This window comes from Eumetopias jubatus, unplaced genomic scaffold (genome assembly GCF_037043125.1).
Source record: "Eumetopias jubatus isolate StellerSeaLion01/CBP00866 unplaced genomic scaffold, mEumJub1_p1.0 scaffold_3, whole genome shotgun sequence".
NCBI lineage: Eukaryota > Metazoa > Chordata > Mammalia > Carnivora > Otariidae > Eumetopias > Eumetopias jubatus.
Window position 1 is genome coordinate 66,083,707 of NW_028274809.1, and position 13,500 is coordinate 66,097,206.

General features: G+C 37.7%; 1 protein-coding gene across 4 annotated transcripts in view; it reads right to left on the reverse strand.

The window, feature by feature from the left end:
* Positions 1-13,500, reverse strand: part of CSRNP3 (cysteine and serine rich nuclear protein 3) — a 172,341-nt gene that overhangs the window by 15,734 nt on the left and 143,107 nt on the right. For all 4 annotated transcript variants that reach the window (XM_088022132.1, XM_088022133.1, XM_088022135.1 and 1 more), the window contains one exon: positions 1,835-2,094. In XM_088022132.1, coding sequence (XP_087878258.1) covers positions 1,835-2,094 — 260 coding nt within the window. The remainder of the gene's footprint in view (positions 1-1,834; positions 2,095-13,500) is intronic.

Genomic DNA, 13,500 nt, shown 5'->3' on the forward strand with positions numbered 1-13,500 from the left:
AGAATGACTTTGTTCTTAGAATAGGGCATAGAGTTGGTTTACGGTGGGTTGGAAAGGCAGAGGGTGGATTTCAGAAGCAAATCTAAGAATTATTATTAAGCTAAGCTATATGCAAAGCAATCATGGAAAACAACAATAATAGTGGATAGCTATCAAAAAAATCTTAGAAGACTTCTGGTGAAATTTGTCAAAAATGCCAACAAAGGAAATATGAGACCTGCTCTAGGCTAGGTCGTGCCTAGCTTAATTTAAGCAACTGCCTTCTTATACAGTTGGGAACGAGGCAGATACATAAATTGCAAGATACATAAAAACAAGGTATTTTAAAACACACGGCACACCTCTGCTGCTTGACTTTATACTGGGAACTGAAGTAACAGGTAACGCAGATGTATTTATTGGTGTTTCAGCTATTTAATAAGAGGCTCTTTATGTTAAGTATCCTGGATTACCTAAAAAACATTTCCTTTTTCATTAGATAATGACGGGAGAGTGGGAGAGCGTTTCCTATATATTGAGAGGCTGATGGATCAGTACATATTTAAAGATTGTCTCTGGTTGATGAAAGACGTTTTCTGAGCTATGTTTCTCTCCACTTAATCTCTAATGTGGCCTGGACACCTCCTTGACATCTCTTTAGTAAGTCAAAACCTCCCCAACATCAGTTATGTCCAAAAATAATCTCATTATCTATCCCTTCCCTTCCAATCCTAGCTCTAACCCGCTCCTCTTCCTGGATCCCTTGCCGTATCCTCCTCATAGAGAAAAGTACTATTACCCACAAACTGTTCAGTTTTGTAAGCCAGAAGTTTAGGAGTCATTCTTGACCATCCCCCTCCTTTCCTTTCAAATCCAGCTCGTCATCAGGAACTGTTAATTTTACTTCCTAACCTCCTCCCTCTGTCTATTTCTCCTCATCTCCCCTACCATCGGTCTATCTAACTTCCCATCATCTCTCTCCTGGACTACTGTGATAGCTTCTTAACTGGTCTAACCTTGCATGCTCCCCCACCAGCATGGCAGCCCTTACCCCAAAACTATTCTCGCATCATAGCACGAACCCGATCATATTATTCTACCACCCCGACCCCATGCTCAAAATTCTTGGATGACTTTTGACTTAGGAAGAAGAGAAAAGAAAAAATGCCTTAACATGATTTACAAAGCCCCGTCCTTCCTCCTTCATGTATAATCTACTTCATGAGTAACCTATTCTTTTTGTCTCTTCTCCAGCTACACTAGCCCTTGTGTGCTCACTGTGCTTCCTCCAGCACAAGGCAGTTATGGCTCTTCCTGCTGCCTGAACTCACTCTTGCCAACCCTTTGGCCTAGTTATCTGTTCAGATTTCAGTTCAGTCGTCACTTCCTTAAGGAAACCTGCCTTGATGGACTATACCAATTCCCTGTTTCATACTTTCATAGCCCCTTGCAACTCTCCTTTTATAGCACTTAATGAACCTATGATTTGATTTTGTCTACATGATTGATATTTTTCTTTCCTATTACTAATTAAGTTCCAGGAGAGAAGGGACCACATCTGTTTTTGATACCAGTTGGCGCAGTCCAAGCATAGGGTCTATGACCTGGTGGTACTCCATAACAAATATTTATTGAATGAATAAATAAATGATGTCAGATAAGCTTTCCACATTGCTTTCAGGGAAGACACTTTACTGTTTTTGCTTAAAAGAAAAAAAAAAAGACTTAGCCAGGCCATCTGTTGTGTAAAATGTCCAGTATGGTCTATGAATACAAATATGAAAATGGTTAATTCAACCAAATCAAGGTAAGGATATGAGGTTTTGCAAAAAGTGAGTTCCTAATGCTTTTTTACCTTTAGTTTTAAAGAGTTCAGCTTTTCCTCCCTGAGGTGTTCTCTCAACATCTCCCGGTGGAGCCTCTCTTGTTCTCTTGCAAATTCACCAAGAGTGTACTGGCGCACGCTGTTATGGCGGCTGGACATGCCCAAGGTGCTGCCCCCTTGACTGGGCACGCTCGTGAAGCCTTGCCTCCTGGTGAAGTAGTACACGGTGACACAACTAAAATGCACATTCTTTGTCCTTAGTCGTTTCTCTCTTTTGAGGATGGAGGAAGCTGAAAGAGAAAGGAACAATTCAGTGAACACCCAGGGCAGTGGTTTTCAGATGAGGTGAAGAATTAGAAAGTGTTATTTGATGATATCAAATCTACAGTCACCTCTTTTTGGCTAGGAGACACTAAAAATATTATATCTGAGAGCAGGCGCAGATTTCTATTTCCTTTCTTAAGTTTTCTTCTAGCTGTAGTGGAGTAGACTTTTAAGTCCTCTATAATGGCAGTCTAAGCATACTTTCAGGAAAGTTGCCAGTAGTCTCTGAGTCAGTGGCAGAATTTAATTTTATTTCCCCTAACATCTTAAGTTTTGGTTTTATGGTTTTCACATGAGTTGCATCATACTCTAATCAGAAATGACACACTACAAACTCTTATATTCTGGATCTTATTTTGATATTGAGGGCACTTGGCATAGAAAAATGTCTATTTACGAATTTTAGAAAATTTGAAAAAGCAATAAAAAGTCACAAAAAAGGCTCAGTGGCACTATTTAGACATTTTTACAACCTAAATCTAACAAAGCTTTCATTTGATAAGAACCACACTTAAATAGCATTACAGACAGTGGGATTTTAATACAAGTATACACTGAGACAGTTGAAGATGGTCATGAAATACATCAGAACCTTTATTAGTTACAGGGACACCAAGATGCATTGAACATCATGGAAGTTTGAGATACACACTGTAGTTGAGGAAAAGAGAACCACACATTATAAACATGACCTTTCTGGAGTTGGAAGACGTGCTAGACACCATCTAACCCAGTCCTTCTATTTTATAAAGTAGCCCAGACTTGCAGAATTTGAGTGAGTTTTTTCAGTGCAGGTAGTGGCAAAGCTAAACTTAAAACTTAAGTGCCTCCAATCCCGTGCCATATTATATGACGCTTCTCCATTGGAGAAGGAAAAGTACACTGAATTGAGAAGAAAAATATAGAATCATGCTCTTATGGGTCATTTCCCCACCAGCGCCACCAGTATGTTGAAGTTCTAACCCTAAAGACCCCAGGTTGTAACCTTATTAGGGAACGAGGTCTTTATACAGATGACCGGTTGAGATGAGGTCACTGGGGTGGGTGCTAATCCAGTACAACTGGTGTCCATATAAAAAGGGAAAATTTAAACACACACACACAGGGGGATGATGTAAAGAGACAAAGGGAGAAGTCCATGCGAAGATGGATACAGAGGTTGAGAGTGTGCTGCAGAAAGCTAAGTGATGCCTAGGACTACCAGAAGCTGGAAATGCAAGGAAAGCTACAGCTTTCCTTGTTCTGGAAAGGTGTTCTGCTAACACCTTGATTTCAATCTAGTCTCCAGAACTGTGGGACAGAAATACCTGTCGTGCTAAGCCACTGAGTTAGTGGTACTTTGTTTCTAAACTGATATGCATGTTCAAGTAGAAAAATAGACAGAAACAATAAATCGAGCAAAAATCCTTGGATAGCAACAAGTAATACAAGCTGACATTTATGGAGGGCTTCCCAAGTGCTATACTGTGCAAAGAATTTTACATGAATGATCTCATTTTATCCTTACATCTCCTTGGGTTGGTATTACCCATGTCTCCATTTGAGGAAACCAAGTCACTAAAGGTTAAATAACATTGTCAAAGTCATGTAACCAGTAGTGAAGCTGGGATTCATTATTCCAGGGTCCAGGCTCTTACCACCCTATCACAGAGAGAGCTGAAGCCACCCTAAGGGAGGTGAACAAGGCTGAGACTTGGTGTCATACTACTTCTGGTAGATGTCAGCTGCCGCTGCCTTCAAAGAGGATTTTGATTTAGAAGGCTGTATAAGCAATGAGAGAAAATGGACTACAGTATCACTTTCTTCCAAAGGGGTTCAATTCCTTCGTCTCATATCCGCCCCCCCCACCTCACAAAGTATTCCAACGAAATATGGGGAGGCTGTTATGATTCATCTCATTTCATGAACTGGTTTATTTAATAACTATAAACTAAGGGCCCACTATGTGCCAGGCACGTTCCAGATGATTGGATATATTGGTGAAAAAACCAGATGGTGAGTCCTGCCCACATGGAGCTTTCATTTCCAGGGATGAGAAACTCAGACAGAATGAACAGACTCAGAAGTTTAGAGAGTTAAGAGAAATATGACATTTGGGCAAGAATTTCATTTTCCCAACTTCTTCTCTTCTCTACTGTTTTACTTCTCCAGAGGAGATTGCCAGAAAGCAAAGGCTTTCAAACATGTACACAATTTCCCCATTTTATTTATGTATATGTTCACTGCACATACTTGTACTCCTGGCAGCAGAGACAATTTTCAACTTTGATTTAAAAACTCTGATCTGCTTCATAATGGTATATTTAAATCATCTCAAAACAGGGAAGAATTTGTCAAAATGTAAAAGATTACCGTCAAAAGAAAAATGCAACAACCTGCCTAGTAATCTGCCACCCTATCTGACAGCCTCATCCGTCACCACCTTACAGCAGGCGAGAGCCTCTGGGTTTGGGGGTGATAACCTTCAACTTTTTGTACTCTTGATATCATAGAATTATGCCCTTAAGACATTACCTTTCAAGGCCATGACTTACCAGATTAAAAAAAAAAAAAGATTTTAATGAACTCATTTAAAATAATCAGTATAAACATCTCTCATGATTTTATTACTTATTTTTTAGACAATTCATGGTAGTCTAGACAAATTTTTCTTCTTAATATCTATTTAGATTTGTACCGGTAATTTTAGATTATAAGAATTCTTCAATCTTCTGGATGAATCTATTGTGATATGAATCTACCACTTCCTAAAAAGCCAGATTACCTTTTCCCAAAAAGACAGAGTTTAGAGACAATTTTCCAAAGCTTTGAGGATAACGATAGTGGCAGACTGTCGAGTCCCTTCCCCTGGGCTCTTGGCATTGCTAATATGGTCAAAGCGTGTTAGGATTGGATTGGTGTCAGTTCCTATCCACGAGGGTTTATAATTCAAACGTGTGCTGATCCTTGTCCTAGAATTTGCATATTATAAATAGCACTGTAAAAACAATGACCGAAATGCCTATGGAATATATTTAAAAGGAAAGCTTTGAAATACTATAAGATCAGCCTTGTAGGAGATACTTTAAATGTGGCTTTCCTGAATATAGGAGCCACCCACGTCTCTCTTCTGATGATTGAATTGGAGCACTAGAATGGGCCTTTATGGGCTATCTCCTGCCTCCAGGCCCCAATTTGACTAACATCACAAAATGAAGTCATAAAAAAGAGTCTGTGTTCTTCAAGCCTGGGAAAAACAGGCCAAATTCACTCAGCACATCTGCCTTAGGGAATCTGAAACCTCCCTCATATGCCTACCTAGTAATTTGTGCCATTTGCAGAGGGATTGAACTCTACTTTGTGTCTCTACAGAGTTCAAAATTCACTTTACCACTGTGACGTCAAGAGCAAGTAGAAAAAGGGTGAAGGTGTCTTTCACTACTTCTTTGAAAAATAATTAGTCTGTTTTCATACATGATACTAAGTTTGTTGTGTCTTTCATCCCAATTTCTTTTATCCCATTCACAGTCACCACCCTGAAATGGAAGTGTCTAAACGCAACAGTACTATGTATACTGCCCAGGACACAGCTCCTGAGAACACCATTATGGTTCCCATCAGGGCATACTGGTGTTACTATAAAATGATCACATATTATGGAGATAATATTGATCTTGGTCAACTAAAGGAATAAAGAGCACAGAGTTACTGATGTTAGTTATCTGAAGAATATAGCCTTCCTAAAATACTGCTTTAGAAGTGAATGGAGAAGAGAATTGAGCAATTGCCTAATTCACAATGCCAGGACAAGAATGTAAGTGACAAAATAAAATAATCTGTGCCATAAATTATATAAAGAGTTTGTGAACAGAATGGATTTGAAATGGAAGCCAAAACTACAAGTTGGACACGTGTTTGCAAGACCATCCAGGGAAGCCAATGCTTTGATGAGACAAATATTCTGAATATTCTGACCCCATAGAGGAGATGAATAGATCAAGGTATCATTGTTGAATCAAATTAAGCTCTAAGAAAATTCATCTGACTTTGCTCCACTTCCACACTCATAAACCAACCTGTTCGTACAAATTGGAACACATCTTCAGATCAACAAGACTACCCAGTTGACTCATTAATTTTATCTCTTGCTGAAAATAATCAAATTTGTTTCAGATGTGCAAGTCAGTCATTTCTGAATGTGGGTAGTATGTGTCGTTCCATCTGAGATTGCCTTCTCTGCATTCAAGAGACCATCTTGTGTCTGGGCCTGTATGATTGAAGACCACATCTTAGACCATTGATCCCACTGTAGTGCAGCACTCTGGAGCTAATAATGCTTGAGCAGCAAGCCAGTGACCCTCTCAAAGCACTTGTTCTTTTTAGTGCCAACAACCATCAGCAAAGCACTGGCATAGCCTGAAAGGCAGAAAGCAATAAACTGAGCTATGTGTTTTGGCACTAAATTTGGTACACAGAGGTTGAGAGTTAGTGGTCCAGTCTGATGTTGAACAAGGGGCAAATTACGGAAAATATTAATTCTACCATGTGGGTCTAAAGTCAATAATATATTTCTCTCTCCTATGCACTATGCTTAAAAGGAAAATGCCAGATGACCGGTAAGTCCATATTTTGAGTTTATTTTTCATTTATTTGGGGGAAATTTAGTCTAAGCAAAATGAGATTACTGAAATTAACTTGTTTATCTGGTAAATCCTGGGCAATAAAAACTCTTGATTTTTAAAACATACACACCAAATTAATCAGGGGTTCTGCAAGTGTGCATGCTGCTTCTTACCTTTTGAAGAACAAATCAAGATCAAATCAGTTATGAAGTCATGAAGCTTAGCTTACAAACAGAAAATCCAGTTTCACCAGAAAATATTTTGTATAAAAATTAGCCTCATAACTCAGATATTACATCAATTTCCAATGGTTAAAATTATTAAGATTAAAACAAAATATGTCCCTAATCTTTACAAGTGACTTCTGCAAACGGCCTGTGATCATATTCTCATATTCTCTCCAGCTTGACATGAGTGTCCAGGTTGACCCCTCTTGATTAGGTGTCAACCACATGGTCTGAAATCCTAACCACAAGAGTGAAAATGGATTCAGTAACCAAGAAATGCAGGAGTAGTTTCTTTGAAAATGAAGCCTAGTTTGCTATTAAAAGCAATCCTTCCTTGTTCTAATTCTCCCCTTTTATTCTTTTAAGTTACATCCTCAAGTTTCCTGAACATACTTGCCCCAGTTGCGTCTTTCATTATTTTGCTCAAGTAAGGTATTTAGGGCAGTCGTAAATCATCCAAGCGGGAGAAACTCCACAAGATTGATATGATAATAAGGTAATATCTTGGGGCATGAGTGAATGAGAGGCAAGACAAAAGTAAAGACTAATTGGGGATATTTTCTTACCAACCACAAATAAAATCCAAATTACCTTAAGTATGGAATGTAAAGCGATTTATTATCTATGGCTAAATCAATGTTACATTATTGTGTACTCAGTATGTTATTTTATACTCAGTTATGAAGGGTATAAAATGCATACACACAGTCACAAACAAAAGAAAGAGAATCTCCCAAACAACTGGACAGGCAATACTTGGGTCTACCCAATATTTTACAATCGAAGTGCTTTGCATTTCCAAAAAAGTAATCAGAACTGAGACGAATCGACAAATGTAAGAAAATGTCAGAATCCTCCAAATGGACGGCAAATCAGGGTTCCCCCCCCCTTGTTTTATTGCCCTTTTACTCTGAAATAGCATTCAAAAACAAAAATCAAGGAAAAATAGCTCCCACTTACAAGGATGCTCGTGATGTCAAATCCAAGTTTGTATTTGGCTCCCTACAGTGTGAATGATAGCTCCAAATGCTTTTAAAATTGTAGCACATCTCTCTCCCGAGGCTCTAAATGTCACTCTTCTCCATCTCAAACCAACCAAATAACTCGTGTGCTGGTAAAGGGGCAAACAGACTTGCACCATATAAAATATGATGAACATATATAAGAACCAGTCATCATTCCGATTTCAGTCCTTCTGTAGAGGAGGAATAGTTTTATAATTCTTAGGCAAGATTAGGTTGTTTAATCATTTAGCTACATATATTTTCCATTCTAATATTAAGCTGAAAATATTCACAAAGGATTGCCCTCAAGATTCATCATGTCTTTTGTGAATTGCAGCTTCTAAGTGAAAAAATTCAAGATGACACTCTTTTGTTTAAGTCACCAGTTTGCAAAACAAAACAAAACAAAACAAAAACCTCATCTAAGACTGTGTGCAGTAAGTATTCTATCAAGATACATCCAAATACTGCACATGCAATTAAACAAAAAAAAATCAGCAAAAATAGAAATAATATAAAAAGATGACCCTTGAGGCTGGATGACTAAAGCTTTGTTTTGGATCATGAACATGCACATCACGTCGCCATCCATTCAGTCTGTCGGCTATATCCACACAAGCAAGCGAGAGAAATGCACAGAGGGGATGAGCTCTCTCCTGAGCCTCTCCAGACAGTTCTAGCCCAAGCTCCTCAGACGCCGTAAGCTGGATTCGACATTTAGGGGTGCTTTAATAGCATAACCATCTATTTGCAATTCTCAAATTAGGAAAAAAATAAGATTTTTTTCTTATTTTTTCAAAATTTTTTTTTGGTTTTTCAAAATCACCCAAGATCTTGATGTGAATTCAGAAAGCTGCATACAAAAATTAAGTCTAAGTATAAATTTTGACCCCCCAGCTTTGATGTCATAAATAATTAAAATGATTAACTCACAAAGAATGATCATTTTTCATAACTAGCTATTTTTCGTGCACCCATTTCTATTTTATTAAAGATGTCCCCTGTACCTTCCCACAATTCTTGGGAATAAAAAAAAGGGGGGGGAAGGAATCATTTGTTCTCATATGTACTGGGATAGAAGGAATAAATACTGAATTTTAAAGTTATAAAATTGAAATTGAAAATTGAAAGGTCAAAAATTTTAAAAAGAAATCACGCTCTCTTTTATGTAGAAAATCTTAATATATAATTGACTTAACATTGACCCTTGTCCCCTTTGCATTAATTTGACGTTCTACTGCAAATGTGCTATGACCACAGAGTGCTCTAGCCATCACCAGAAAATGTGACTGATATTGGGGATGGTGAATTGCCAAACTAAAACAAATTTAGATCAAACGACAGATGAAATAATACCACTAACTGAATGATCTACTGATTTTCATTCTAATTTTCCTTTTTTATCAATTCACCCATAAATGTACAGTGACTAGTATCATGAATTTTGTTGTTTGATGTGCAGTCTTCCTTCTGGTTCCATTTTGTCTTTATGTAAGACATCACTTAAATAAAAATTTATATGTTCAATTCTTTGTGTAAAATATTTGAAACACAATGTAATAGGATACAGTTTTGCTAAATCTAGGCCCTGTGTTCGGCTCCCTTTTGCCCAGAGCAGACTGGAAAAGGGGACGTTTTCTCCCCTGGTCCACATACCCATCTAGCCATCTGACATTGTTACCGGTAAGAGCTGTTTTTATAGAATTTTGACCAGATGAATTCTTTTCTCTTTTCACACTATATACATTTCTTTAGATAATATTAACATTTTTCGAGGAAACTTGAAGATCTCTACAGAGTCAGTGTTAGCATTTACACGTCAAACATATGGAACATACATTGTTGTGCAGGTATTTATTTGTCTTCGCATTTTTAAAGGATATTTCTTGATTGTAAGCATGTCATATTACTAATGAATTAGAGAAAACATCATCCTGTCCTGGGATGTGGAAAATAATGAATTGTTAAGTAATGTAATCAATTAAAAAAAATCTGAATTCTAATAATTGCTAAGATCCATTGTACAGATTACATCCACGAGCATCTGCATTTCTCAGTTCCTCCATTAATATCTTCAGAATTATGTTTATCTACCTCCGAGGAATATTACCAGGAATAATTACCTTTGTAAAAAGCCTTAAGAATCACAGACGGAAAACATTACATATGCGAAGTACTATCTTGGTGACGCCGTTAAACCAAATAAAAAGAGCATTCCTTTATTATCAGTGAGCAAATAAGGACCACCCTACTTCCCAGCTTGTTTCCTTAATTTCTAATATGTGCAATTAAACCCTAAAACTTCATGCTTAAGAAACACATTTCACTACTACTAAAGTGACAGCCATTCCCAAAATATATAAACTTATACTTTCATTTTATTAAAATCTCAACATGGATACCATCTTAAGACCATATTCTTTCTTATTGGGGAAAAAGGTAGTCGTTACTACACATAAATAATCGTAGCTCTGGCTGCAGTCCAAGATGTAAGCACTTTCCTCTGCTGTCTCAGCAATTCTCCTGATGTCAAAGACACATTAAAATAAATGGGAACCATATGGCTCCGCAGCAGAATACCCGTACTCTTACAACCGAGAGGGCAATGCAATTCATTACCACCATCGGAGAAATATTTGGGGGACATGGAATATCACAATGCAAAATAAAGCTGCATGACGCAGGCCATTTGATTAAAATTTGCACACAATGACAGAAGAGACATTTGCTGTTCTTCGGCTCTAGTAACCTGTTTGCTGCATTTTACATTTTCTCAATACCACCATGAGCCTCTCCTGTTAGAAGAATTAAACAGCACTTTCCACCTGCTCAATGACTTTCCCACACGGTATCTCATCTGGTCTAACAATACAGCCCCATCAAGCCTAATATATCATGGTAATCCAGGTCAGCACATTACCTAACAATAACGAAAACAAAACAAAATCAAACCTCCAAAAACAAGAGCAACAAAACTTTTCTAAGATCCAGTCATTCAGGAGAGCAACACTGAGTCAAAGATTATACACTGAACTTCGACCTTTGCCAGGAAGGATGAAATCTGGAAGCATCTTTTTTTTTAATATGTTAGATAAAAAAGTCTTTACTATATTTATCCCAAATAGAAATCCAAATCATTGAGAAACATAAAAGGAAGAAATTCATCAATGCTATATTACTGGCTCCCTATGTCAGAAATCTAAGTTTAAAAAAGACGCAGGGTTGCGAAATTGGGATGAAAGATGAGGTTGGGAATGCAGGCGGGGGGCGGGCAGCTGGGGTTACCGAGGTGCTGTCTGTTTCCTGGTTGTCAATGAGTGATTTGGGAGGATTGTAAACATCAAAAACAAAAGAGAAATTTTAACTACGATTTTCTTCTACAAATGTACATATTTTTGATTGAGCATATACTTCAGGTTTTTAATATTGCCCTTGTTGTCTGTTTTAATATTTTTTAAAACTATGAATTGCTTCGGCACAATTTCTGGCATAGAATTATCACCCAATATCTACTAGAAAAACACAATTAAGACTCATCTCCAATGTCAACTCCAGAAAGCCTTTCACAGACCCCCCCCTAAGAATGAGGTGAGTGCTCTTTCTACACATTTCCAGATCATCCCTGCTTTGGTACTGATAATATGAGTGTGTGTTTCTATTCTACTACCAGCTTTGGATGTAGGGTAGAAGGCCGTATCTCACTCCCTGGGGAACTCTCAGCATACAACACGCCAACACACCGCTGGGCACCTAGGACTTCCTTGATTAGTGTTTGTTTAACTAAATTAGATGAATGAATAACTGAACTCTGGGTTAAGGACATATTTACATTTCCTAAATATGTTTTCCTTAATTTTAAATGGTAAAGTGACATTTAACAGCTTTCCCCTGGAGCTCCAGGGTCAACATGTTTTCCTTCCTTCCTTCCTTCTAGTCACTTTATTTTCCCGGGGTACTTTTCAGTACAAAAATGTGTTTTGGAGAGAGGATACTTTGCCCTCATGGCTTGAGGGTACACATAACTTTTGTATTAGAAGCCATTTGAAATACACTATATTTTACATATCAGAAGATCTAACATAACAAACCAACTCTGGCATCATAATAAACCTCTAAACAATCCATCAATAATGAGCTTGTAAATCCAACTCTAAAAAGCAAGTGGTTGGTAGGGGAAAGAGTTACCTGAGTATTATAAAATGATTTTGAAAGAGAAATCCTGCTGATAAAATATCACTAATTACTATTGACCTCCAGCAAAAACATGACTGAACGTCCTGCCTTTAGCAGTTCCTTAGTGATAGATCTACAAAATGATTCTCTCTTAGTATTTAAATTATCATCTTTGCCTCAGAGCAGTGACCGTCCTGTAAAAATAAAATCATATTGCTCAAGATTTATTAATTTCCTATGAAGTTTTATAATATATAGTCATGTTGTAAGACAGATAATTTTTCTCTTTTTGGTGGGAGTGGCGAGACATAAGTAAAAGGCCCAGATGACTTCTTGAGACAAGGAGCAGAAATAAGCAAGGAGAATTCTAAACTTTTATTAAAATGTAAAAGCAAGACAGAACCGAAACAATATGGGCTAGAATAGAAGCAGAATGAGGGCAGAAATCTGTCATGTGTGGGACTGATTTTACCCTAAAGCTAAAAAGTTATCTTGTTGATGTTTCATGGATGGGGGCAAAAGACACGAGACTTCTGGGTCCAAAAGAAACTTTCCCATTCGTAGCACAGCAAACAGCACGAGCATCATGTTTCTCTTGGTATTCCTTATCCCCCAAATTGTCCACAGAGGCAATATGGAGGGACCAGAGAAATGCTACACATAGTAGGTCTGCACTGTACCAAAGGCCTAACAAGCTTGAGAACCCACTGGTTTTTAGCTGCGATTAGCAATCCTATTCTTTGTCCCAGGAGGAGACATAACCTCATCCCTCAAGGTTGCTTCCGACAAACCCAACACTGAGAAATGGCCCTGGGGAAGGGGGGTAAGGGCAGTGCATTCTTGACATCCTCAGAAAGACACATAGGAACACAAAACCCTATGGAGGAGTGTTTCCCAACAGAATTTTTATTTGTTTAATTTGTTTAATTTTATTTGTTCATTCATATATCCCAAGCACTTGGAACAGGGTCTGGCATACAGTAGATATTCAGTACATAGCTGTTTAATGAATGAGTGGGATTTATTGGTAGGCTTCTACTCTTATTAAACACTGTAATTCTTGTGAAATGATCATTTCACAGGCATGTATACTGTAACTACCACTTATTATGCAAAAGCAATATTCATAACACACGGAGAAACAATCTTTCCTGCAAAGTGTCTATGAACTAAAGAGTTTTTTGAAGAATGCTTAGTGAGGTAATTTTATTCCCATGAAGTAGAGCATTTTTTCCCTAGGTCTCTTCATAGCTTGCCAAAGGAAAGAATCAGTCCAAAGATCTTTAGAACAATTTTGGCAGCTCCCAGGAGTGGTATCAGCTACAGCATTACTATCACATCTATGTGGCCTGTAGGGATATACATAT